At 39.4% G+C, this 26978-nt stretch overlaps 1 protein-coding gene across 10 annotated transcripts in view; it reads left to right on the forward strand.

Annotated features, from left to right (window-relative positions):
* Positions 1-26978, forward strand: part of Scel (sciellin) — a 102671-nt gene that overhangs the window by 60574 nt on the left and 15119 nt on the right. For 5 of the 10 annotated variants that reach the window (XM_031361342.1, XM_031361334.1, XM_031361343.1 and 2 more), the window contains 14 exons: positions 212-256; positions 1561-1620; positions 1913-1972; positions 3889-3945; positions 5194-5253; positions 5632-5691; positions 6811-6870; positions 11354-11413; positions 12639-12698; positions 14579-14629; positions 15871-15933; positions 21191-21250; positions 21385-21444; positions 21578-21634. In XM_031361342.1, the coding sequence (XP_031217202.1) occupies positions 212-256; positions 1561-1620; positions 1913-1972; positions 3889-3945; positions 5194-5253; positions 5632-5691; positions 6811-6870; positions 11354-11413; positions 12639-12698; positions 14579-14629; positions 15871-15933; positions 21191-21250; positions 21385-21444; positions 21578-21634 (813 nt within the window). The remainder of the gene's footprint in view (positions 1-211; positions 257-1560; positions 1621-1912; positions 1973-3888; positions 3946-5193; positions 5254-5631; positions 5692-6810; positions 6871-11353; positions 11414-12638; positions 12699-14578; positions 14630-15870; positions 15934-21190; positions 21251-21384; positions 21445-21577; positions 21635-26978) is intronic. The other 5 variants (XM_031361339.1, XM_031361344.1, XM_031361336.1 and 2 more) reach the window with 4 other exon arrangements.

A 26978-nucleotide genomic window follows, 5' to 3' on the forward strand; every position in this document is an offset into this window, starting at 1 on the left:
ATGCAAACACAGAGACGAGCTGATGGGCCAGGAAAGGCTTCTGGCAGCCTGGTGTCAGGAACACTTTGAAGGATGAGTAGAGTGTCACAGATAATTAGTGTAGGGCATGTGTTCTACTTCTGAGCACTCACAGTTATTTTAAGGGGAAGCTGCCCTTTGACTCTGGGAGTGCTTTCTGACTAATATTCGATTCTGTTTTCTCTTCCCAAAGTGAAGAATTGGATAATCTCATCAGAATGAACAAAAGCTTGAACAGGTGAGCTTTAAGAAGGTCTGCTGCCCATGTTATTACTAAAGTGAACAGTGTGACTTCTTGTAACATTTTTTTCAGGATTAAAAACAACGCTCTGGTTTTAGAGTAAGAGGGTGGGCTTCTCTGACTAGTCATTAATATCTCACTAATCTTGGATAAAAAGCTTGCAGAAATAATTGAGCATTTATCAAAGTCTGAAAGTACTAATATTTAAGTATCTTTGATTTTCATGTTCCATGAAATTTAAGGTAGTTGCATGTTTATACACATACCACAGTTTTTGGTATCCTAATATATATATTCAACAGCATCTCATCATTAACTGAGGAGCCATATGGGGATGTGAAGCCAGTGTTGTGGGGCATTTTCATGAGATCCTGAAACATCATGATTTTGCATCATAGATAGCTCTATAAATACCAGCTCATGTTAAAATGAAATTTATATTTCATTTGATATATTTTCATATATATACACACATAGATGAATCTGAGGAAAAGGCCATGAATCGGAGACAGGAGTCAGGAGAAGTGTACACGGGAGGGATTGTAGAGAGTAAAAGGAAAATGATGTGTGATTGTGTGATAATTTCAATAACATAAAGAAAGAAGACAGGGCTAGAGAGATGGTTTAGTGGTTAAGAGCACTGACTGCTCTTCCTAAGGCCCTGAGTTCAAATCTTAGAAACCACATGGTGGCTCACAACCATCCACAACAAGATCTGATACCCTCTTCTGGAGTGTCTGAAGACAGCTACAGTGTACTTACATATAATAAATAAATAAATCTTTTTTTTTTTTAAGAAAGAAGGCAGGGGCTGTGGAAATGACTCGGTGGTTAAGAGCACTTGCTCCTCTTACAAAGGACCTGGGTTTGGTTCCTAGCACCCAGTCATGGCTTCTGACCTTTACAGCAACCAAGGGATGCACATCACGTGCACATGATACACAGACATGCTGGCAGACAGAACACCCCGACGCATGAAGACTTACAAACCCAAAACTGTTTGAGAAAGAATACAAAATAAAATAAAAAAGGAAACATGCCACGCATCCAAACAGCGTTTCGGCAGCCTTATCATGGCCTGCATATCCCCAGCTTATCTCTTTGGCTGCACCTGCTCTCAGGCTTACTGTAATTTAAATTGGAGTTCAGGAAAACACTTTGTGGAATAAAGTAATTTCCAGAACTCTAGCTCATCTTTCCCAGGCAGCTTCTATCTTACATGTAAACTGGTGCATGCTTTTTATAGTTAAGCATCTGTCATTATTATTATGAGATTTTTTTTAAAATCCATATATTTAAAGGAATCAAGGTCTCGATGGGCTCTTCCGGGCAAACCTAAAGGCACAGCAGTTGGACAAAAGGTAAGTGGACCGGTTGCTCTGCACAGCCTGTGTCCCAACCTGCCTGCCTTGCTCCTTCAGATGGTGACGGTGGTGGGACGGGAGCTGCAGCCTCTGGCAGGCCAGCACTCTAGCAGATGGGCAAGCTCTCTTGGCATTGCACATTTGGTTTAGACATAATTGCCCGGAATGATCTCTGCTCTTCCATTCAATGAGAGAAAATGAGCAATTCATAGAAAATGTTTATTATAGCTGACCTTTCAAGATACCACACAATCTCACAGTTTTTTATTGCAATTCCTTTTGTTTCCAGAGCGCAGAGTCTTGAAAGTCTGATCTATATGAACACCCATATGGACAGAGATGGCAAAGGGTAAGATTTCGTCAAGTCAGGTCACTTAGAGTCATTTGACTGCCGTCTGTTGTCCTCAGGAAGCCCCTTTCTCTGCCAGGGTCGGGAGGTCTGGTAGCACAAGCTCTGGAGGAGTCTCCGGAGAGACTGGTGCTTCAATATTGGCTCTGCCACTGTCATGATGTCAGTGACCCAGTCAGGGACGTTTCCTCATCCCATAAGAAGTGTGTGACCTAGGTGACCTCCATATATACTTTCACAGACAGAAATGAAAGAGACGGAACTTGGTACCACAGGAAGCTTATGGACAAGGCACTTTGGTTCTGGGAAGGGATCTGCTGGCCACTGTCATCCTTAGATGGAATCTGGGTCACGTTTCATATGTTGATCTTTGTATAGGTATCTTAATGTTGCAAGACACTGAACATTTTTGTGGTAGGTTGACTGTTGATTAATAACTAAATTAGTAGCTTTTGAGGGATGAACTTACAGTTTTAGACTGATAATGATAAACCAGAAAATTGGCTCCTCATTACTGATATTTTTTATTAATATTGAAAGAAATCAAGTTCCCATCAGTCTCATTAAATAAAATTTCTGAGCAGTGAAGAATAACAGAGGTTAAGGATTTATGAGGCTTCTATCATTTATCCCCAGACTGTCCACTTTGTATGTTGGTAGATTTATTAAACTTTCTTTTCTAAGATGACAATTAATTCTGATGTCATATTTATTTTTAAAAACCATTTGTCTGTGCCAGTATATGCATGGAATGGTACCCTAGTTTTCCAAGGCAACCCTGTCAGGTATATTCCCAGTTTTCTGATCCAGAACACACAGCATAGTCTGTATGATGGGAAGCGTTCTCAGTGAGAGGCACTCAAGCGTGCTGGCTCATTACAGATGACTTCCTCCAAATGAAGAATGTGGGTGGAAAGCAGTTCTACAGAGTCAATTTGTGTTTTAGAGGAGAAAGTGAGGTCCTAGACAAGGAGCTTAGACAGCTCCAAGGAATGTTAGAAAAGACGAAAATTGGTGTGAGCCTTACCTGTCATGGTGTGGACTGTGAAAGGGGAAGAGGAGTGACTCGTAATGTCACACAATGACACCTGAATAATGCAGGAAGAAGGGACCTGGCAGGTACAGAAGGGAGCGTGTCCTCATTTCTTGTCCTTGCTCCCTTCTCCCGTCTAGTATAGTGAACAGGCTTAATATGCCAATAATTTTTATCACAGTGAAACCAATCAGAGATGAAAATGCTGGGGCTCAGCACTCGATTGGTTGTGTAGTGTTAGAGGTTTAGCTTTCAATTCTTTGTTCTAAGAGAGGGTCTTGTCACTTAGCCCCGGTTAGTCTTAAACCCAACCTCTCAGGTGCTTGGATTGCGGGTATGGACAATCATGGACCTCTAGTTTCTGGTACATGAAAGATCCACTCTATGTGATCAGTTTACATGAGGTATTGCAGTCAGAGCCTGGGTATTTCCACTCTTCAAGGCAGCCTTAGACCCTTTAAGGACACTGGAAACTTTTATGGAAAACAGCTTCTCCAAGTCCTCAGAATAATCCCATTTAACGTGTTGATCTATAATTGATTTCTACCTAGCATGAATGAGTTTTTATGGTTAAGTAGGACAAAATTCTTCATCATCAAATTACACTTATCCTCTGTCTGGTCTATCCTCCCAAAAGGAAAGGCTGAGGCCTGGTGGGAAAGTTTGTTTTTAAACTGATTGAGTTGTAACTGAGTCGTGGTTGACACCTTGATATCAAGGTGTTGCCACTTGAATTAGGTATTTCTAAGAATTCCCAGTGCTTTAGGCCCTGATTGCATCTCATTCCTGCTGTGAGAAATCTGCAGCTCTCCTAAGAGATTCTGATCATGCCACTGAGTTTCTCACAAATGCTTTTTTCCCCTTCAATCCCAATGCTGTAAAGAAATCAAGCCTTCGGGAGCCTTAGGAAACTCAACCAACGCGCTGACACCGACAGAGGGTAAGTAGGCACCTTCATTGGTGGGATTCTTTCTCTCACCTCTCACACCTCGTCAGAAGTTCCATTCTTATTCTCTGCCACAGATGAACTCTTTAGCTGCGTCAGAGATGGTGGGTCAAAGGGAATACAATCCGTGCCATGTCTAAAGAATGGCCATACATATCTGCCACCAAATCTTTCATTGTGTGTTTTATTAAATAATTAATACACATGTCAATTTTTAATGCGAATCAAGAAATGTAAGGAAAAAATTGCAAAATGAGAGACAGGATGTAAATTTGTTCAAATCAAGCACCACAGTGGAAATTAATGAAGTTAAAAAGCTAGAAGATGGGGCGGGGAGACAGATGGCTCAGCCACTAACGCACCTGCCGTGTAAGCGCACAGATATCCATTTAGGTCCTCTGTACCCATTCGAGAACCTGGTCAGTGCAGAACACCTGAAGCCCTGGCACTTAGGGAGAGAGAAGCAGGAGGGGTGGTGTGTGTGTGATGTGTGGTGTGTGTGTGTGTGTGATGTGTGTGTGTGGTGTGTGTGTGATGTGTGTGTGTGGTGTGTGTGTGAGAGTGGTGTGTGTGTGTGTTGTATGTATGAGTGGTGTGTGTGTGGGGTGTGTGTGTGTGAGTGGTGTGTGTGTGTGTAGTGTGTGTGTATGTGTGTGTGTATGTGTGAGTGGTGTGTATGGTATGTGTGTGGTGTGTGTGGTAGTGTGTGTGTGAGTGGTGTGTGTGTGTGTGTGTGGTGTGTGTGTGTGTGCTGTATGTGTGGTGTGTGTGTGTGAGTGGTGTGTGTGTGTATGTGTGTGTGAGTGGTATGTGTGTGTATGTGTGTGTGAGGTGTATGTGTGGTATGTGTGTGTGTGAGTGGTATGTGTGTGTGTATGTGTGAGTGGTGTGTGTGTGTATGTGTGTGTGAGGTGTATGTGTGGTATGTGTGTGTGTGAGTGGTATGTGTGTGTGTGTGTGAGTGGTGTGTGTGTGTGTGTCTGGTGTGTGTGTGTGTATATATGTGTGTGGGGGTGTGAATTAGAAAACTAATTTTCCTTTGTAAGCAGTTGTATATCAGAGGTAGCTTCTTGTTTAGTGCTGGGATTTAATTGTCCACTTCCCCCTCGGGGCTGGGACCCCACCTGGCTTGTCTCTGAGCACTCACAGTCTATGCGAGTTCATCTGTGTGTGAGTATTCCCATGTGAAAGGTACCATCTCCTTGTGCTGACATAAGTTTTGATGACTTTTTTCCTCCAAAGAAGCCAAGATCTCAGATCAGTTATCAGGACAAATGTCATGGCGGAGAGAAGCAGCAGAAGGTGAGAGCTGCCTGGATGTCTCTGACTCAGGCTTCTTCTGTGGACTAACTGGTGATTTCGAGGGTGTGGTGTGAGTTACAGCTTCCAATTTGTCTTCAATTTTACATATCATATTTCTGCAGTCCTGTTATCCAGTTTGAAGACTGTATGGTGACTGTATCTAAATATATTTATATACAGCACAACAAAATCTTGGAGATTTAGTTAACGATTTCACTTAGTCAATTTTATACTAAAATAAATTTTATATCAGAATAACAATTTTCTCCAATGAAATAATAAGTTAGTAATAGTTTAATGAGTTAATCATTAAATATAGAATGGATGATATCTTCTATGGAAATGTCATGAAACTAATCCAAACATTCTTTTCATAAGAGGTAAAGATCTTGATAGCATCATGAAGATCAACCCCAAGGGACATGATAGTACCACTGGGTATGTCTCACTAATGTCTTTAGTTCTGATTTTTGAATAATAATCAGGAGGCAAATGATTTGACTTTTTAGCTTTACAACCATATTTTAAAGTATGGAATTATCGAATAAAGATGAGAGATATGACCATTCGTGATTATCTTCCATAAATTATTTATTTTAAAATAATCATCTCAATGTTTAATAGTGAGTTACTCTTCTGGTTGATTTGGGGTATTGATTTCTTTTTAAGGAATGATGAGAGAGAATTTATCTAAAGAATTAGCCTTGACATAGTTTCTGAAGCACTTTTCTAGAATGACAGAGACTGCCAAGCCAGCTGTGATTAAGGTTCCCTAAGTCACCTCTGGGGATTTCAGATGGCAGTCCAGGGAGAGGCTGGACCAGTGCCTGGATGGGAACAAGGACTGTCCAGGGCCTTTATGCAGGCATATCCAATCTCTACAACTGCTAGCCCCACTCACATCCCTACACCACCCCCACTGCCTGTTTTGAGCATAACCCCTCTGATTTTTAAATGGGACAGCACGTAGATCCAGTAAGAAGTGAGTCACTGTGTTTCCTACAAGTGATCTTGTAGCAAAGTGAATACTTGAGGCAAACGATATTTAAAAGGTTAGGACAGGGGCATGATCAATAGGTTTAGATGAAGGCATTCTTTTTTAGTATTTCAAATATTGTTAAATTATTAAGCTATCAATATTTTCTTCTTATTAAAACAAAAAGAGACTGTATCAATTTGTTCAGTAGCAATTTGTATTTAGTCTGTTCCTAGTGGAAAATTTCATCTAACTCACCTGACTTCACTGTGGCCCCTTAGAAGTGATCTGACTGGATGGACCTGAAGACAGAGCTGACTTTGTTTAGTAAGAACTCTCACATGTGCTTACATTCTGAGAACAGAGCAGACAGCACATACCTGTGTGAGCTGTTAGCAAATCAGCAACCATAAACGGCTTTGGCTTGAGATATGAGAACTATCATTCACATTTAGAACTTTGAATGTTCACACTGGTGTAGAGAACTTTTACGTAAATCACTTCATAATTTCTGAGCTATTGGTCATTTGATTGGTTTTTATTTTCATAACGTTGATTAGAATTCATTTTCTTTTCCAAAGAAGACAAGACCTCGATGGACTGATTAAAGTGAACCCTGACACAAATAAAAATATGAGGAGGTAAGAAATCTGAAGTCCCTCTGCTGGGCACATCCAAGAGCTAGTGCTTATGTTTGGGACAGTGAATTGACGTTCAAGCACAAACCGCATGTTTATTCTCTCAAACACATTTCATTAAGCAGTCTGAAATGAGTGATGTACAGAGTCCTTAGCATTTTGTTCCTTGGTGATGGTTGCTATTTGGTAATTTACAGAAATTGCAAGACAACTTTAAGATTTTCAGCTATATTATTTCTCTTTGTATTAGTGTATATGTGTATGTATGAGTATTATACCCATAAAAGTGTGTGTGGGTGTATTAGTAGAGGCATGCATAAGATCATATGTGGATATATGTGTATGCATGGTTATATATGTATATTGTATGTATATGTGTGTATTCTAGATAGTGTGCATGTAAACTGTATTTTAAAACTGGACTTGTTGCTGTGTAGCTAAAGATGGTGTATCAAACAATTGCACGAACTCTTTTCCACTCAGTTAACTCAGTATATGATATTATTTATAGGTTTTGAGATATATCAGCCATGCCCCAAAGGCTCAGCTGGCAGAGTAAAGGCTCAGCTAGCCAAAATCTGTTGCATACACTGCCGACCTGCCCTGCTTTTGAAAGCCATTTGGCACAGTCAGAGGCACAACCACACAGTGAATAAGACAAGATGAGCAAGTCTCGCACACTTGCTGAGAGGGGAGCACTGGCCTACTTGGCTCTGTACATGGTTCAGGAAGCTGACTGAGGTATTTGTGTGAACAGAGACTATGGAAGCCCTGATTCAGATTCAGCTCTGGCTAGCTATGTCACTGACCCTGCTTACTTACTCTGTCTTAGTTACTTCTCTCCTGCTGTGCTAAGGACCAGGAGCAAAAGCAACTTGTGGAGGAAAGGGTTCTTTACATCTTACAGTTTTATATTACAGCCCATCGCTAAAGGAAGTCTGGGCAGGGGCAAGCATGGCAGGAACCTTGAGGTGGGAACTGGTGCAGAGGTTATGATAGAGCGCTGCTTCCTGGTTTGCTCCTTGTGGCTTGCTCTGCCTGCTTTCTTATACTACCGAGGACCCCCCACCCAGGGATGGCACCAGGGGTAGGTGTATTCACATCAGTCATCAGTCAAGAAAATGCAACACAAATCTGCTGGGAGCATTTTCTCGATTAGGGTTTCCTCTTCCAAAAGGACTCTAGCATGTGTCAAGTTGACATAACACTAGCCAGCACACTCATCTACCAAAGAGGAATCCTGGGGCGCTTGTGCTCAGCACGTATTAGACACAAACAAGGAATCAGAAGTCAGTGTCAGAAACACATTCAGATTAATTATTGTCCATACTGGGCTAGGCAGTCTACTTATATTTTAGTTCGTCTTGACATCGAAATTATGTTCTTATTTAATATTTATTAGAGCACTTCAAATTGTGACCTATTATTCCTTATATACTGAAATGGGTCTTTGTGTACACGACTAGGTATATACATGTGTGTATGTTGTGAATACTTGCTTGCATGTGTGCATCCCTATATAAACATGTGTGTATGTGTGTACACATGGAAATATATGCCTGTGTAAGTATGCAGGTAGACATGTACACAAATGTGTACATGTATGCATTTTTTATACATGAATAGTGGTTGTTCATGTGTGTATGCATACATGAGTATATGTATAAATAGACATATATACATATGTGAACATGTGTGATATGTGTTCATATTTGTATGTATGTGTTTTCTATGAGCTTTTAAGGATAGTACTGTCAATTTATGTTTTCTATAATGAGACTTTGTAGATATTTTAAATATCATGTTAGGGGCTCAGTTAGTAACAAGCACGAGTTCAAGTCTCAGCACTTTGAAAAGTCCAGTATCACAGCATAGTCCTATAATTTCAGTCCTAAGAAGGTAGAGACATGAGCTACCTGGGGGGAGGGGAACTGCCCTGCTAGTCTTACAAATTAGTGAGCTCTGCACTCAGGAAAATGACTTTGTCTCAAAAAATAACACAAAAATGCTGTAGACATCTGGTATGTACACATATGCTCACACCACACACACACACACACACACACACACACACATACATCTGAGCATGCTCTCTCTCACACATCACACACGCACACATGCGTGCATGCTCACACCACACACACACACACACACCCATCTGCACATGCTCTCTCTCTCTCACATCACACACACACATGTGTGCATGCTCACACCACACACACACACACACACATCTGCACATACTCTTTCTCTTTCACATTATACACATGCACACATATCTGAGCATGCTCTCTCAAGTCACACACACACACACACATCTGTACATGCTTTCTCTCACATTATACACACACATCTGAGCATGCTCTCTTACATCTCTCTCTCTCTCTCTCTTTCTCTCTCTCTCTCTCTCTCTCTCTCTCTCTCACACACACACACACACACACACACACACACACACAGACACACACACAGAGCAATCTTCCTTCTTCATTCCAAAGCTTTCCCTGTTTCCCTCTCAGGAGGACTAGAACTTCAGTGATCACAGCCTTTAAACTTCCTCAATAAAATCCCACCAAGTAAATCTTTCCCATTTCAGGTTGTTCTTGCTGTAAGGCATGTACCCACACTGCTCCCATTTTCTGGAACGCTGTCACTGTATTGTCTTCCTTTCAAATATGTCATTTTCTGACTACTGAATATGATTAAGTCACGGGCCCTCACTCGTCCTCAGTACTGCAAACACAAAATACTCCTTTTAAAGCTCAGCATATATTAGTTAACTGACAAATTATAACATTCACATAGATGTTTGTCTGTGTCTCGCCTTTCCCCAGTTTGGAATGGAAGCCCCAGTATGCCACTTCTGTGTCTGCCTTGAACATACCCATGCCTCCACTTGGCAGAGCCTAGTTCATTGGTCTTTACTATGTGCAGACTGCAAGAATGTATAAATACTGATGATGTATACACTATGAGGCCATGACCCAATCAGTTAAACTTTAAATAGTATATCATTATAATGATTAAATCACTATATTATTTAGTTCACTCTTCTTATTTTTTTTTTCTATTTGTATGAGTACACTGTTGTTATCTTCAGACACACACTAGAAGAGTGTATCAGATCCCATTACAGATGGTTGTGAGCCACCATGTGGTTGCTTGTAATTGAACTCAAGACCTCTGGAAGAGCAGTCAGTGCTCTTAACCACTGAGCCCTCTCTCCAGCCCAAGTTCACTTTTCTTTATTGACCTTATGCATTAAGAATTTAAATAACCTATTACATTATGAGGTTCGTTCAATGTTTAAAGAGGCTGAAGTCTTTGTAAGCAAACTCCTCAACCAACACTTACAAAGTTGATCTTGTTGATCTGTTGCTTATTTAAACACTAAAGTCTTGCAGTTGTATCCTGGGAATTTTTTTCCCTAAGACGACGTGATTCAAATTCCATGGGCTTCATTTAGGTGAAAATCAAGGGCTAATCTGGAGTAGAGCAGTTGTCCCTGCAAGGTCAGTTGTCCCATCATTGTCATAATGAATGTGCACATATTGTCTTTGCATCTTTAAGTCTGAGTATCGCATCCTGAGACATCTGGATCAAGAAGACAACTTGGGTCAACATCTGGTTGTTTCTGAATACTGTATCTTTGATGTTGTGTAGATGAAACCACAGAGACGTGGTTGTGAGGTCACCAAGTGAGGAGAGAGGGTTAAAGTTTCCTCCTGAGGAGACTCTTCTCCCCATGTGACATTCTCTGTAGATCAGAGGGGTGTTTGCTATGGAGACTTATGTGAAAAGCATATGCACATGCAATGAGAGAGACGCATCATTCCATTAAGACCTGAAGCAGGCATAGTCAAGACCAACCGCACAGTGTGCAAGTGTTTTCAGTAACTATGGAGTTCACGGTCCAGCCAATATGGCTTACATTTTGGTATGTTTCAGAAATCTGTAGGTTTTAGTTTTCTTATTGCTTGGTGCAATGTGTCTATTCTAATGAGGTCTAAGTACCAAAGGCAGATACCAGGTTGTATATAGCGCACTATAAACAAATTGGTACCTTTATCCTAATCTAGTTTTGTAATAGAAACTTTCCCAATAAATGTTAACAAAATAAGGAATTAAGAAAGTTTGTTTCACACATGTTGGAGGTTGCTACCAAGAGAGAATGTTTTCTGGAATGTTCTATGAGGCAAGTATATGAACTAATTAAAAACTGTTTTGTATACTTGGCAGTGGTTAACAGGACACCATTAAATGCACCAGAATAGAGAGAGCTCTAGTGAAATTTTCTAAGAACCAATGTCTGAATAAGTCTCACTCAGTGAGTTCTGATATATATAAATCCCTCCATTCCCGCACAGTCATCTTTAACTCTTTGGCATGATCTCAATGTGTGTTTATTCTGCTTCTGAACTTTAATGAATAGGTTCACGCTATTGAAACTCGATCATAACCACTTGATTTCTTCAATGTTTTAAAGGGGCCAGAGCCTTGACAATCTTATCAAAGTCACCCCGGAAGTAAACAGAAGTAGCAAAGGGTGAGAGAACTATGTCTTACCTCTCTTCTTTCCTGCATCAATATGTAGCACCTACTATGGAAGAGCTGGGATCTTTGGGCCCAGCAAACCTGAAGCTCCTTGCTTACTAGGTGGGATTCTATGCAAGTCACATGGGCACTGAGCTGTAGCTGGCTGGTCACATCATGAGGACCACGTGCTTACCCTATCTTTGACAGCAGAAAGCAAAAAGGATCAAGTGAAATAAAAGTTGCATGGTGTCTTTAAAATAAAAGTGCTGCAAATGGAAATTATTATTAAAGCACCATTTAGTTGTAGCTACAGGATAACAATGAATGCTTCTGGAGTCAGGATAAGTTTTTGGGTAAATCAATGCCTTGTTCCAAACAAAGCTAATGAAAAAAAATCTCAACCATGTCCCAATGTTAGGGTTTGCTTTCAGAAATTGAGAACCAAGCCAGTATACCAATGATTTGTATAAAGGTTAAAGTTTAACCCCTGTAAGCTGAAGATTTAGACCAGTATTGATTTCTATCAAAACTTTATAGTAAAATTTATCTTGAGGACATGCAGATTCATAGGATTCCAAGCAAAATGGCCAGTTGATTTCATTCCATTTTTTTCTGAGTGGGTTTTTGGTTGGTCTGTCTGTTTAAAGTTTCACAGACCTTAGTTATTTCATCAAGGTGAACATGATAGCAGGAAAAAGACTTCAAGAGTAAGACTTAAGATGCTCTCCTGTTTGGCTTCATGCTCATCAGCGTTTGTAAGTGTAATGCAATCATCAGTTAAGTTGGCTGATCCCAAGTGAAGTGGTAATTATGAATGCCATCATGTGAGAACGTGGAGAACTTTGTCTGTTAATTTCCAGTGCAGTGAAGGTACCTTTGACCACTTAGGTCCAAGTTGTTTCTTAACAAATATAGAACCCATTGTTATTGGTTGGTTCCTTTTAGTGGAAGGGTGGTGCAGATGAGGAGCAAGCACGGTAGGCTTGAGCCCACAGGCATGCGTCTAGGTCTCTCCTCAGACTAGGCAGCTTGTTTGGGCTTTTCATCACCCTGAAGAACTGAGGCTGCCTGTTCACTGGACACCAATTCCAGAACCAACTCCATCACTAAATTTCAGCAAAATGGCTGGTGTCAAGGTTTTAGTAAATATTTTATAGCAAAATGTATATCAGTTTTAATAAATAATTTGAACCATCTGGTGTAATTGATATGGCTATTTCTTTTATATTCTTAAGGGGTCAAAGTCTTGACAATTTCACCAAAGGGGTTCCTGCAAGGAGCGGAGCTAACCAGGGGTAAGATTTGCAAGATGTTATCTCTCCTTTTGTCTGACTCACTCTTCGAAATCATAGAAATGCTTTATACTGTCTTACAGAAGGGATGCAAAATGAGAAACAGGTGTGTCCCCAACCCATAGGCTGGTACTGAAACCCCTGCACAGGTCCCCTGCATATGGGCTGTGGTGGAGGCAGGAGGTCCTCAAAATACAGTGGTGAACTCATTCCAGTGTAGCATTTATATTCCACACTAGTGGAAATTCCCATGGGCTAAGGCCACATCCTAAAAAGATGTTCTAAAACCAGGTAGCTGATGTAGACGTCTGGAGATAGCAAAGGTTCTTCTATCCCCCTTTAGTCCCTATCTTCTCTTCGTCTAAAACCCAACCAATTCAGAAGTTAGGAAGTCATGTGTGTGTGTGTGTGTGCGTGTGTGTGTGTGTGTGTGTGTGTGTGCGTGCTATTGTGTGAATGGACTGTACATATGCATATCTGTCCTCATGTATATGGACCTACGTGTGGGGCTCCTACATGCATTGTCTGTATGTAGAGGTCAAAGGTTGACAGTGTGTCTTCCCTCCATCCTCTCACCTTAAATTATCAAAGCAGTCTCTCACTTGAAACCAAAGTTTCTTGGTTAGGCTAGTCTAGCTAGAGTTCTGCTTACCTAGCTAGCCAGCTTGCTGTGGGGGAATCTTCTGTCCTCTCCAGATTGGCCTTACATGAGTGCTAGGAATCCAAATCACAGCCTTTACCATTGTGCACCAAGTGTTGCCCACTGAGCTGTGTCCTATCCCAGGAGACCATTTAAAATCTTTCATATAGAGAGAACTTTGCCTGTGATATACCACGTCAAGTAAACGAAGAAATATAACCAGACCAGAAATACACATTGCTATGTCAACTTGAGTTAGATATGAATGGTGTCTAGATATTTGCCTTCTTTGTGACCATTTCCTGTGTCTCTGAATAGGGATGCTGTCTTATAGTATGTAGCTAACAACAAAGCTTATATAGACAGCAGCTTTTCTCAAAGGTCTAAAGAACAAGTAAATCAGGTATGAGAAGCCAAAATAATCTGTTTAACCACATAATCCTGCCACTATTGTGAAAGCAAATAAAAAAAAACATCTTGTGAATAAATTAGAGTGTCTGTGTTCCAGTAAATATGTACTGGAAAATTAGCACTCAGGGGGAATTTAATCCAGAGATGGGGCTTAGTCTAGGGGGCGGGGCTTACTCCAGGGGCGGGGCTTAGTCCAGGGATGGGGTTTAGTCCAGGGATGGGGTTTAGTCCAGGGGGCGGGGCGTAGTCTGCCATCCCTACCCTAGATAGTATTTGGAAGGGAGAGGGGATTCAATCCATAATGGAGCAACTCAACTTCTTAAACACAGCCATTTGCCCTGGCTCTCCTAAATGATTTAATTGTAGTGAGGCCGAACTGAAGGTGTTGCTATACTATATCTGAGTCTTTAGTGCTGAGTTGTCCTGATACTTCACAACCCAACGAAGAATAAAATCTTGTTGTCAGACACGGAATTTAGAATCCAAGTATACAATTCACAGCGGAAATATTCAATCCAGAACAGAGCTCCACAGCGTCTGTTCAGAATGGTTATTCTGTTATAATACTAACTATAAAGAAACTCATTGTGGTGTATTGATTTTGTGTCTGGCTCATTTTGGTGTGTGTGTGTGTGTGTGTGTGTGTGTGTGTGTGTGTGTGTGTGTATGTGAGTGTAAATGTTGTATAATAAAGTTTATTTTTAAGAAGAGGATTCAAGTCATGCTGGAGTTTTGAATTACTAAATATCAGCTTGATTTGATATTAAGGCTTAAAGTATAATGTGATTGTTCTTTGTTGACCTTACTAGATATTGCAATGTATTATTTTCAGGAACCAAGACCTGGACAGTCTTATTAAAGTGACCCCCTCAGCAAACAAAAGGTGAGTTTTGGGAGATTATTGATTGATACATCCTCCAATTTATGTAAACGGAGTAAGATTATTTGGCTAAAGATGTTTCAAAGCAGGGGTTAAAAAATTAGAAGATGATTTGTTGATCTGTGAGCTGCTAGACAGGGTTTTTCTTATTATTGTTTCTGTTTGTTTCACTATACTATTAAGATGATAATCCCGGTGCTAATTCTGTGTAATTACTACTTGAGAAATTTCTTGTGACACCATAATCACACAAGTCGGTTAATACTGCAAATTCTTAGTTAATAAATTGTAAGTGTATAAAAATTAATAAACTGAAGAATATCAGTTTGCTGCTAGTTCATAATCACAAGCATTAATATTTAAATGACTTGTGAGAAAACTGGCAACATAACAGATTTATACTTAATTTAGAATATTTTTTGCATGACATTGAATTTACTTCTCGTTTTGAGAAATTAAGACCATTTATATATTGGAGCAATAGTTAACAAAAGAATGGCAGAGAAACTCCGAGTTGTCGGTCAGAAAGCTCCCTTGAGAACCTTGTTGGTACTGAACACGCGCATGAAAGGGGCGAACTGAAGTGGAGGAAGGACGTCCAGGGAGAGAGCACAGAGTTCACCTGCAGCTGTCCTGAGCTCTACCAGAAGGACGCCCAGGAGGAGGGAGCATGCATGCTGCTTCTCCTTGGTGGTTATGTGTTCAAATTTGGTTTGCCTCCAACATTTCTCAGGGATGTGGACCCAGGGCGTGTCTTAATCCTTATGAAGCTCTTTATAAAAGATGGTCCTATCTACCTTGTACTCTCAGAACTGAAGGTTAAGGCAGAGGGTTAGAGTTCAAGACCAGCCTGTGTATCTACAAAGGAAGTGGGGAGACCCTATCTGAAAACAAAACAAAAACCAAAGTAATTAATGATCTGAGGTAGAAGCTTCATATCATTTCCCCCCCTCTCTCTTACAAACACACACACACACATATCTCACATATACACTCACATATACACTCACATATACACACATTCACACACACATTCACACACATCTCACTCACACACTGACACACATACATTCACACATATACACACACTTGCATACACTCACACTCACACACTGACACACATACATACTCACACACACACATATCTCAGACACACTCATATACATATCTCACATACACACACTCACACACATACACAGATTTCTTACTGACTTTGACTTTTTTTTTTTTTTGCTTTGTTTTAGCAATCAACACAGTCTTGATGAACTTATTAGCACAAGCCCCAAAGCTGTCAAAACTCCTGCTAGGTAAGCAAGAATTTTTTTTTTCTTCTTAACGAAACATAATATAAATATGAGGACCATCATCGTTTTATGAGAAAATTGAATGAAATTCTTAAATACCATCATTATTTTTATATATACCAGGAAACACACATGTTAATTACAGTATTTAGACATAGCAAGACATGGAGAGCTGAAAATTGTATATAATGGGGACTTCTTTTAGTCTTAAGTAAAGCAATAGGTGGGAACAACCAAGAAGGAGGCAGGAGGATAGCTGGGCAGGAACTAATTCTACTGTGTTCATAAAGCTTTAATGCCATTGTCTTTTCATGACAAGATTTATTAATGGTAACTGGCAATATGCCCAGATGGCTCATTTGATCCATCGTAAGTGGTGTACTTACTTCTTTTAAGGAAAGTATTTTCTGGGGGACAGTAGAGATTTTATGTGGCTTATTGGTCTTTAGAGAGCTTATGTTTACAAAAGGAATGTGAGTTACATTTAATAATTCTTTAAGTAGTGTCTCTAAGATATTTAAACTCACTTTTTGTCTCTGATTATATACAGTTCACATTATCTATATTTGTACTTTTTATATAAAATCTTAGGAATATTTTCAAAACTTCCATTTTTAGGTTATGTTGACACCTCTAAAAATCATAAAACCTTAGAGATGGAATGGAGGAAACTTGGAAAATATTAGCCCAGTTGATGGGAATAATTTTGAAGAACAGAGTTCCAGCTGACTCTCCTTGTAGAAGACAGAATAAGGACTCAAAAAGGTTAAGAGATTTAGCCAGGGTCACAGCAAAAACTAAAGGGAGTCAGATAGTATTTTCGTGATTTCTGAGGCAGTAAATAATTACTGAGCACCTACAGGCTTCACAGCTATCACTAGGTCTCATTTGCTTGCATGTTATGTATAATTACATGCCATGGACACCAAAAAGAGAATTCGGTCGTCATACTCCATCTTGTTAAGAGTAGACAATTAGCATAGATTAAAGCTAATTATGTACCAGGGGCACAGAGATGTTACTCTAAGACAATAATAGGTTGTCAGTTTAATAGATTACATTTAGGAGCCCCCATATACTGGTGACTGAATATAGAATATGTTGTCAGTGAGTTGCATTTAAAAAGAAAATGAAGTGAAAATGCTGTTGTAACATACTTGGGGCTGATGTTAGAGAGGACAAAGCCATAAGCAAGTGTCCAGTCCAACCTCGTCGTTGACACATAAGAATACCGAGGGTTGAGCTCAGAACATTCTCTCTTATATAAATAAGATCCTGTGGGTGCCAGCTCAAGTCTGTGTTTTACCCCTCAGCACACAGACTTTAATCATCAGATAAATGAGGGTTCACTAAATACCTCAGGAAATCCAGGAGGGTACAAGGATAGGATCATGGCTTCTGTTGTGGGACAATAGGAAGTGTCCCTTAGTGGTCTTATAGGGTCACTTGTAGGATCATATATGAATGACGTTATCACAAGTATGCAGATGACTTAAAAACACTCCAGAGTCTCAGCTTCTACAGGAATAATACCCAAAGTCCTGGTGCGTATTCTACTCTATCCATCGGTAGCACAAAATCAAATAATCAAATCAGGAGCTTGAGTGGGAGAGATGTTACATTTTCCCAGGAAAAACCTTAAACATTGAATTCCTTTGTTTGTAGGCTTTAGGGCCTGGAAACAGTGTTTCCAGTTCCTCTTAGGATTAGCTGAGATAAATTGCCTCTGCCAATCATTGAGAGAATCCAGCACCATTGCTTAGATTCTAGCAGTGGTGGTGGTATCACATAGAAGTTGTGGTAGTACATGGCATGTCGTTTCGTCTGGTGGGGTTTTGTTTCTCAAACTTTGGGTATGGTCCTATTAAAGGATTAGTAACTAATTTATCAAATAGCAAACGGCAAAAATGAACCAAATAGAAAATATTCAACTTCTAATGTTATCAGGGCATTATTTCTTTCTTTCCCTCTTTCCCTCTTTCTCCCTCTCTCCCTCTCTCCCTCTCCCTCCCTCTCTCTCTCTCTCCCTCTCTCCCTCTCTCTCCCTCTCTCTATGTGTTTATGAGTTTATACCGGGCTTCGTATAATACTAGTTCAAATAGAATATCACAGTTTTAGGCTTTTATACAAATAATCTTGTTTGTCTAAAGTAGAATATGTTTTAAAAAAAAAGGAAGCTTTGACATTTGTTTTTACCTTTCCTGTCTTTATTCTAAATTATACTTTTGGAGAGTGTATGCAATCACACAGAAATTCATTTTGACTGATCTTAAATGTAAACAAGCTGTGACTTTTAAACACACAGTTCTCTCTACAAGATTTTATTCCTTCTTACTCCTCTCTCCTCTTAATATGTTAAGTTCACTTGATTTTAAACCCTTGCATATTTGTCACCATTTAGATTTTTAACAGATTTCCAACTTTTATTTTCTCATTTAATCTTCATAGCAACTATTTTGTAACTAAATGTTTTTAATTAATTTGTTCTGAGAGATTATGTTTTTAATTGTGCCCATTTGCCAACCATTCTTTCTATTATATTTCTAGATTTTTTTAATTGAAAATATTATTTTTGAGAATAACTCAACACATTAAATACTCCGATTGAGATTTCCCATCTTTCAGGGAGATCTGACAACTCTAAGATAGCCTCAAGTAGTGGAAGCCACGATTCCATGGAGAAGTGGGTGAGGGGAGGGTTTCCTTTGCTTAGACTTTGCTGGGTATTGACTCATTGCTAAGGGGCTTCCTCTCTGTTTAGCTCTGTGGAAATCTTCTTGATTAGTAAAATATGCCTTTACATTTATCACTGTTGATGGAAAGGGGACCCAGGCAAGCTGCTGCCCCAGTTTGTACTGGAAATAGATAGCATCATTCTTGGACTCTTTTGTCATGAGATGTGACATGTGTTTCTCTGACTATATATTTATAAAATGTTAAGAAAATGTTAATAATCCAATTAAAGTAGGCAAGTGATCTGAATAGATACTTCTTAAAAGAAGTATGAATGCCCAGTAGCACAATAAGATAATTATAAGTAAAATGCAAAGTAACACTACTTTTAGATTTTACTGTAGTCAAAATGGCTATTATGAAAAGTAAAACAAATTTAAAGAGTCACTAAAGCAAAATCATAAAATCATAAATAAACAAACAAGCAAAACAAAAAACAAAAACCCTAAGTGCTTGTGAGTGTACGGGGCAAGAGCAACCATTATACACTCTTTATGGGAAAGGAAATTAGTCCAGGCATTGTAGAAATCATTGTTGTCTTTCTTCAAAAAACTAAGTCAGAGCTACCATATGATCCAGCTATTCCACTCTTGTGCATGTATATGGGGGAAAATGTTAGCCTTTAAAAAGGACATTTAATTCAGTAATGTAGTAAAGTGAGGTTTGTATTATGATGAATGAAAAAGTGAAAAAAAATAAATGGGGCTGGGCAAGAAAAAAAGGGGAGCAGGAAAGTTTATACCTTGTACCAGGTAAGGAAAACATGGGGGTCATTTCCAAAGCAAGACCATGTTGTTCAGAAAGTGTGTGTAGAGTAGGGTGTGCAGAGCAACATGGAAAAGCATGCTTCTGGAAGCTTAGTACAACCTGAGCATTGTTGAGCAATCTTGGTCTCAGGTCATAGAACTTAAGAGAGACAGAGGGTGGATGGGGAGTCTTCTAGGCACACTTATCTTATTCCTCAAATGTTTTAGCCAAAGGGGAAAAAAATACAATACTTAGAAGGTATCTTAGTTTGGGTTTTACTGCTGTGAACAGACACCATGACCAAGGCAACTCTTATAAAGACAACATTTAATTGGGGCTGACTTACAGGTGCAGAGGTTCAGTCCAGTATCACTAAGGTGGGAACATGGCAGCATCCAGGCAGGCATGGTGCATGAGTAGCTGAGAGTTCTACATCTTCATCTGGCAGCTGCTAGCAAAATACTAGCTTCCAGGCACCTAGGATAAGGGTCTTAAAGCCCTCACACACAGTGAAACACCTACTCCAACAAGACCACACTTCCTAATAGTGCCACTCCCTGGGCCAAGCACATACAAACCATGACAGAAGGTATGGCAAGAAGGTATATTAATGTAGACACTTGTCCACGTCTCCCTAAGGGTTCTTCCTTAACCTATATAACTCATGTTTATTATGGCATTGTTCCCAGCAGCTAAGATATAGAATCAGCCTAGCTACCCATCAACAAAGGAATGGATAAAGAAAAATAGACTGTGTGTGTGTGTGTGTGTGTGTGTGTGTGTGTGTGTGTGTGTTTATTCAGCCACGAAGAAGATCAAACTATATTGCTTCCAGGAAAATGGCTGGAACTAAAAAGTATCATGTTAACTAAAACATCACAAATGAAGATCAAGTCATGCATTTTTTCTCACGTGTGGAAACAAAAACCTGCCAAACAAAAGAAAAAAGTGCTATCAGGAGAAGGGGGCTATTAGGGAAGGGAAGGGGGCTGTGGGAAGGGGAGAGAGAGAGAGAGAGAGAGAGAGAGAGAGAGAGAGAGAGAGAGAGAGAGAGAGAGGCAGATTAAAGATTAAGAGTAGGTAGAAGAAAGGGTGATGCAATCACAACAAAATAAAAGCAGGTATGGAGAAGTCACAAGGACATTCATTGATTTATATGATACTAATAATCATAGCTTAAAAGGCTTAGAGGGATACTTTAAGTGCTCGCTCCCTAGGCAAGGAGCTTGAGGACATAGGTCCAGTGGGGGCCAAGGCTGTTCTGCAGTTGAGACGATGGTCACCCCATGCATCTCAGGCGGGTGGTGCTTTATAAAGTGTGCATCTAACAGCAGACAACTGAGTTCCCTCAGGTCTTCAGTCATTACAAACTCATGATTTTGATGGCTTCCTGGACATCTGTTTGCTGGGCTTGTGTTAGGACATCTCTGCTTTGGAGCTCCTATTTTTAATATTGATATGCTCTTTAAAATGGCAAAGGCTAGAAAATCAGTTTGGGTCTTCATAATGTTGAGACACTGAAATGTGAAAAATGTCAATTCTTAGATAACTCTCTGTGGAGTGCTGAAGATGCACGCCCTGGTAGATTGCTCTGGAAATGAAGTGTGCAGGCTCAGAGCAAGTTCTGAACATAATTCTTCCTGCCCGGGGTTATGTGGGGAACACCATTGCTGTTTTTGATTATAGCAGTTTATCACAAACTATAATCGTTTCCTCCTCTAAGGGCATTTATGATGCCCCTAAACCCTAACCCTTAATGCTTCTGTCTTTTCCCTCCAAGACACCAAGATCTCGATAAGTTCATCAAAGTAAATCCTGATGTTCTTACAAACAACCAAAGGTAATAAAATATTTTTAATGAGTTTTGGTTGGGAAGAATATTCTGTTTAATTATCTCAAGTAAAGTTAAAACCCTGTTCTTTCTACAATAGCTTTATTATTAACCATTTTTTCTTTCTATTATTCCACCAACAGAAACCATGATCTAGACAGCACCTTCAGAGGGAATCCTACAGTGACCAGGTGCGAGCAAAGGTAATAAAACGAATGCAGCTAATCCATGCTTCAGCTGTTTTCCTTGTAGGAAATAAATATTTACAATTGCTGTATTGATCTAGCACGCGCAAATTACCATTACTAACCCACCCCCTTTTACTATTTTGAACAGCCAAGAGTTGGACAATCTTATCAAAGTGAGGCCCTCTGCTCCCCGAAACACAAATGGGTAGGTGACCCTACCTGACTGATTTTGATATATCCCCAAGACTCCAGGGTAGGAATTTTCTTTCTTTGTGTTTTGAAGAAGGCTTCTAGTTTTCCTTAGTTTTCAAAGGATCCATTTATAACCTGTGTGTCTCTTGTCAACAAGGAGACATATTGGACTCTTTCTGAACCAATGGCTTGGTTTCAAAGTGAGTTCTGGGCTTATTTGTACTGAGACAAATAATAAAATCTAAGGTTTGTTCCCTAGAGGAAAATGAAATGAAATAATGAATAAAATTAACAAGAAAAACATATTTTGAGGAAGTTAAAGCAACATGGAAAGAGACATGAGGTTCTTTAAAAGTCCCAGATGCTCAACTTGTCTGTCTCACAAAGTATTATCGCACATTATAACCTTGAGCTTACACCTTGAGTTTTGAAGCTATCCCCTAATGTGCTATTTTTTATTAAAGTAAAATTATATTATTTTCCCTCTTTCCTTTCTTCTTTCTATACCCTCCTACACAACCCTTTTGTGCTCAGCAAGTCTGAAATGGGCAGTTTCTTAGTCTTTATCATTGTTATGTACACATACACATGTGTATGTACACATGTATAAGTACAATCTACAAGAGTCTCCTTTCATTGTTTGAATGTATATCGTTCCAGTCTGACCACTTGGATAATCAACAAGGTAGATCATCCCTAGGAGAAACTAATTCTCCCTTTCCCATCAGCTATTGGTTTTCTATAGTTTTGATCTAATGGTACCAACCCATGAACTTTCTACTTCTAGAGCAAGTGCATCTGTTGGCATTGTCAATGCTCTATTCTTGTTTGTGTAGCCATTTCTAAGAGAGACTTCCTGGCTCTTACAATCCATCTATAACCTCTTCCGTGTCCTTTCTTAAGTCAGGGAGGTGTTGTGATAGAGATCTAGCCACCAGGACTGGGAGCACCATAATTTGTTGATGTCTGCATTATGTCTAGTTGTGGTTTCCTGTGATGGTTGCCACTTGTTATAAGGAGAAGCTCCTTAGATAAGCAGGGTCTACATTTATGGTTATACCCTATAAGAATATATATATATACACACAATGTGGGTATAAGGATAAGATTTAGAATGTAGGAAGGAATTATGCCAGTCTAGCAAAGTGAGGTAGTAGATTATTTTCTAAAGTCCATGATCACATGAGCTCCCAGGAAGATGTCTAGGTTTCGAGTTCCAAAAATAATTTCCCTCCTATTGAGTGGGCCTTAAGTCCAATTATTTGGATGGGTTTTTTTTTCCTGGGAGATCACCAGTCACCTTAGTATTGGGTCTAATAGCCATGTTATGCAATAACTGATAGAGTGCCTTCCAACCTCTGCTTCCCCCTATCTCCATTAAATGTGTTGTATCAGCAATGGTAACTCTTACAAAAGAGTCTTGCCTCTAGTTTTACTGCAAGAGGGAAATTTTACAAGAGCTATTTTTTATTTTAGCAACTCCTTTTCCAGAAATCCACAGAAAGAGGATATTTTTATTAAGCAAATACAATTACTATTAAAAGGAATTTTTTTTAAAAAAAATTCAAGGTATCATAGAATCTATGATGTCAGCCTGGTTGGCTAAGATAACCTGCCTGACTCTTCTTTAGTAGTTTACTAGATTTGAAGATAAACAGCCAAGAATTATCACACAGCAGACAAACAGAAAAGACAGCTGTTTTAATGGAGTGAGTGTATAGATTGCTTCAGTCACCCATATTGGCCATGTACCATGCCGCCCTCTTGATTTCATCAGAGGTAGAGAAAGGAAATTTTAAAACACACCCTAGTGGGGTGAGCCTCTGCCAGCCCTTTCCATCAGTGTGTAGACACAGACACTGATCTGTTAGAAGCAGAGCAGCAGAGAATCAGTTCCTGTGTGTGACGTTGCCAACATTTCCAGCAGCTGCATATTTAATTCATAGTTAGAGACTCATCTATCAGAAATATATATAGGCATCCCCAAGATCCCAAGAACACAGCAACCAGAACAAATGCAGCTACGCATAGAATTTCCATTTACTCAGTGAGAAATAGCATGGCTTTTAGTAGTAATGTAAACCAATACTAAAGAGAGATGTCATTTTCTGTAGCTGATAAGCTGACATTAGATTAATTATTAATGTTCTAAACTTCTGCTTTCAAATAGGTATTGAAGAATACCTCACATTGCTGGTGACATTAAAGACTTCCTAGTAAAAAGGGGCATCATTCACATAAAGCAAGAAATAATTTTTATTTGTAATCAGAGTTCCATTTGGCAATATCTCCCCTGTTTGTTGGCATATAACTTCCAAGATTTTAGTGCTGTAATATGAGGATAGTTTCTCCCCATCTCTCTGCTGCATGTCTCTCATATTTCTGCTCAAGACAAACATGGTGTATGCCACTCCACTGCTTCACTTCCTGTAACCAATCAATCTAGCAGTCATCACTGTGGATGAATCTTATAACCTCTGGAAGTGGTCCTTCATTTCCCACAGTACTGCTGTAATGACGGGTACTTCCCAGCCTTCTAACCACTACTGCCACCAGTCATGACTTCTACAATCCTGTCCATCCACTGAGATGATCAGTGATCTTCCTAAAAAAGGAATCTGGTTATGTCATTGTTCTAAGTATAATCTTCCAGTGTCCTCCTTTTACCATTGAGCCATAGCCATGCTCCTTAATCTTGTCTCCAAAGGCCACCATGCTCAGGTTTCTGCATGACTTCTCTCCCCAGTCTTGTTGCTCTTTTCTCACAAGTGAAACCCTTGTCCACCCTTCCTCTCTGGCCTGCATTTTATTCCATCTTGTTGCCGCACCAGAGAAGATACTATGTATCCTTGGGTACCAATCACTGGTATTTCTCACTCAAACTCTCTTTCTATCTACAAGGTCTTTAGGGGTGTGGAAGGAATTACTTGTTTCTTTCTTTATATAGCATAGTAACATAATGACACTATGGTTGATACATCTTAAGTGTTTCTATGTGAATGAAAGGCTGAATCTCAGAATAGCCAATGCCTTAGATAGTTCACCTAGGTAAAATCTATGTATTGCTTCTCTAACATTCTCAGCTCCTATCACTGAAACTAAATAGAAGAAATCTTCTTTGTTATGATATTTACTTGTTCTGTTGTTTAATTGTGCCAATAACTGTTTCCTGCTAACAACAACCTCAAGGAATCACAATGACTTGGGAACACTAAAGTTTTTAGTTATGTGTTATAGTTAAAATATTTGAATCATACACAAGTCTACTTTTTTTGAAGATAAACTTTTTAAGGATATAAAATACTCACTGAAGAAGTATGTACACGTCACCTCACATGTCTGTGTCAGTAAGTTAAGGAATTGGGTGAGTTATTTCACTAGATGAACTATTCTTTTCAAGAGGATTCATTTTGAGCTGAAAATCTGATGCCTAAGATCAATTTCTGACAGAAAAGAAAAAAAAACAGTTAATTTTTTTTGTGTGGAAACTGTTTAATTTTGCAAATGTGTTGGATAGTTTACAAAAGCAGATTAAGTTAGCAGTGTAGAGAGAACCATATTGTACCCTATTAATAAAAGCCTCCCACATGCACACTAGAGAGGAAGAGTCCTCAGAACTGAGCTAGTAACTTTCTTGCATTGGAATGTATCGTCGGAAAGGCTGACTGGTAAGCATCCCCACAGTTCCCTTGATTGGCCCTGCAGGGAGGCCCATACTCCTCCACACAATGGAGAACACATTGCACTGTTACAACATGGAAATTCTTATGCTGAAAAATATGTGTGTGGCTTTATACCTTCGATAATGCACATTCTGTCATTTTTAAATGGGTAGAAAACTACCCTTTAAAGGCATTCTTAGACCTATGATGTAGCCGAGCAGAAGTCAGGTCTAGAATGTGCAAGGTCCTGGCTTGATTCCTAGCACCAAAACGAAAATAAAAGACACGGAAAGACTTCTAGTCTAGCATTTGCTCAACCTTGTAACATTTGGTTTGCACTTCTATAAAAAAGTCTACTGCTCACGCTTTGATTCACAGTTTTTCATCTTCTGCCACAGTGTAAAAGGCACCAGGCAACACATGTGATCTTAATTAAAGAGCATTTATTTTTGTATCATGTAGCTTGGGCAGTCTAAACATTTACTGGATCTGCTGGTTGAGCTACCCATTAGTGTGCACACCCCCGAGAAAATGCACATCATGTATGGTTCATCATATAGCTCCCTTCACATATTAGTATAAATTATTCAAATTAAAAAAAAACCCTGTAGCTTACCCAACCAAACTTGGTATGTGCTGATATCTAATAAAATAAGAAAACTATATGACCTCTAATAATTTCTTGAGAGTATCTTCTTTGAAGGCATGCATAAACTCGGCTTTTGAGTTACATACTGTACTTGCTGAATATGCAGAATGTGGCTTCCTCTGCTTCTTCTGGTGGTGCAATCACTTTTCCTTCTCTCCAAATCTATAGCCCAAAGAGCAAGAGTGAAGCGTGCAGGCACAGACATGGTCACAACCGGAATAGTATTGAGGAAATCAAGATGTCTACCCCTAGGCTGAGAAACTCAGTCCAGACTTTTTAGGGATACCCAACAAAACCCACATACTCTATTGTTTAAACACATAAAGCATATTCTCTCATAGTTCTGAAGGTGAGAAGTCGTCTGGGCAGGGTTGGTTCCCTCTTAAGCTAAGAAAGAAAAATCTCTTCCAGACTTTTCTCCTTGACTTTATCTTCCCTTATTCATGCAACACATACTTGCTCAAGTCCATATTGGTCCCTCCTCTCACACTAAAATTAAAGGCCACAGCTTCCTTCAGTGTAACACTTGGTTACTTCACTGTTATCCCAGTGGAGAACACTTAACTGCCTGGTACAGAGTTCTGATTTCCCAACGTTCCCATATCCTATGAGCCTGCACCATTTACGGCTGCCAGTTTTAATTAATACCACGATATTCTGTATTTCAAGCTTTAAACCAGGCACTCACTAGTGAAGGCTGCTCAGATAAAATGGTTGCCTCTGATACTACAAAGATAGCTTTTGTAATAGTAGTGGAAACCAGCGGGATTTAGGCAAATTCAAAGACTTCTATGTGCATTATAAATGTGCACATTTATAATGTGCCTCACACAGCTTTATCTGATAATGTGGGGAAATTCAGTTATGAATATTATGTCACCATTTAGATTAAAACATCAATTAATATTCCTGATGTACTGTATATTTTATATAGTTTCATCAGAATATGTCAACTCACATTAAAAATATTTAAACAAATTTCTAGATTTTTAAGAGGACACCAGTAGTGATTTAAGTGTGAAGTTTAAGTGGCTCTAGTATGCTGT

This window comes from Mastomys coucha, unplaced genomic scaffold (assembly GCF_008632895.1).
Source record: "Mastomys coucha isolate ucsf_1 unplaced genomic scaffold, UCSF_Mcou_1 pScaffold9, whole genome shotgun sequence".
Classification (NCBI taxonomy): domain Eukaryota; kingdom Metazoa; phylum Chordata; class Mammalia; order Rodentia; family Muridae; genus Mastomys; species Mastomys coucha.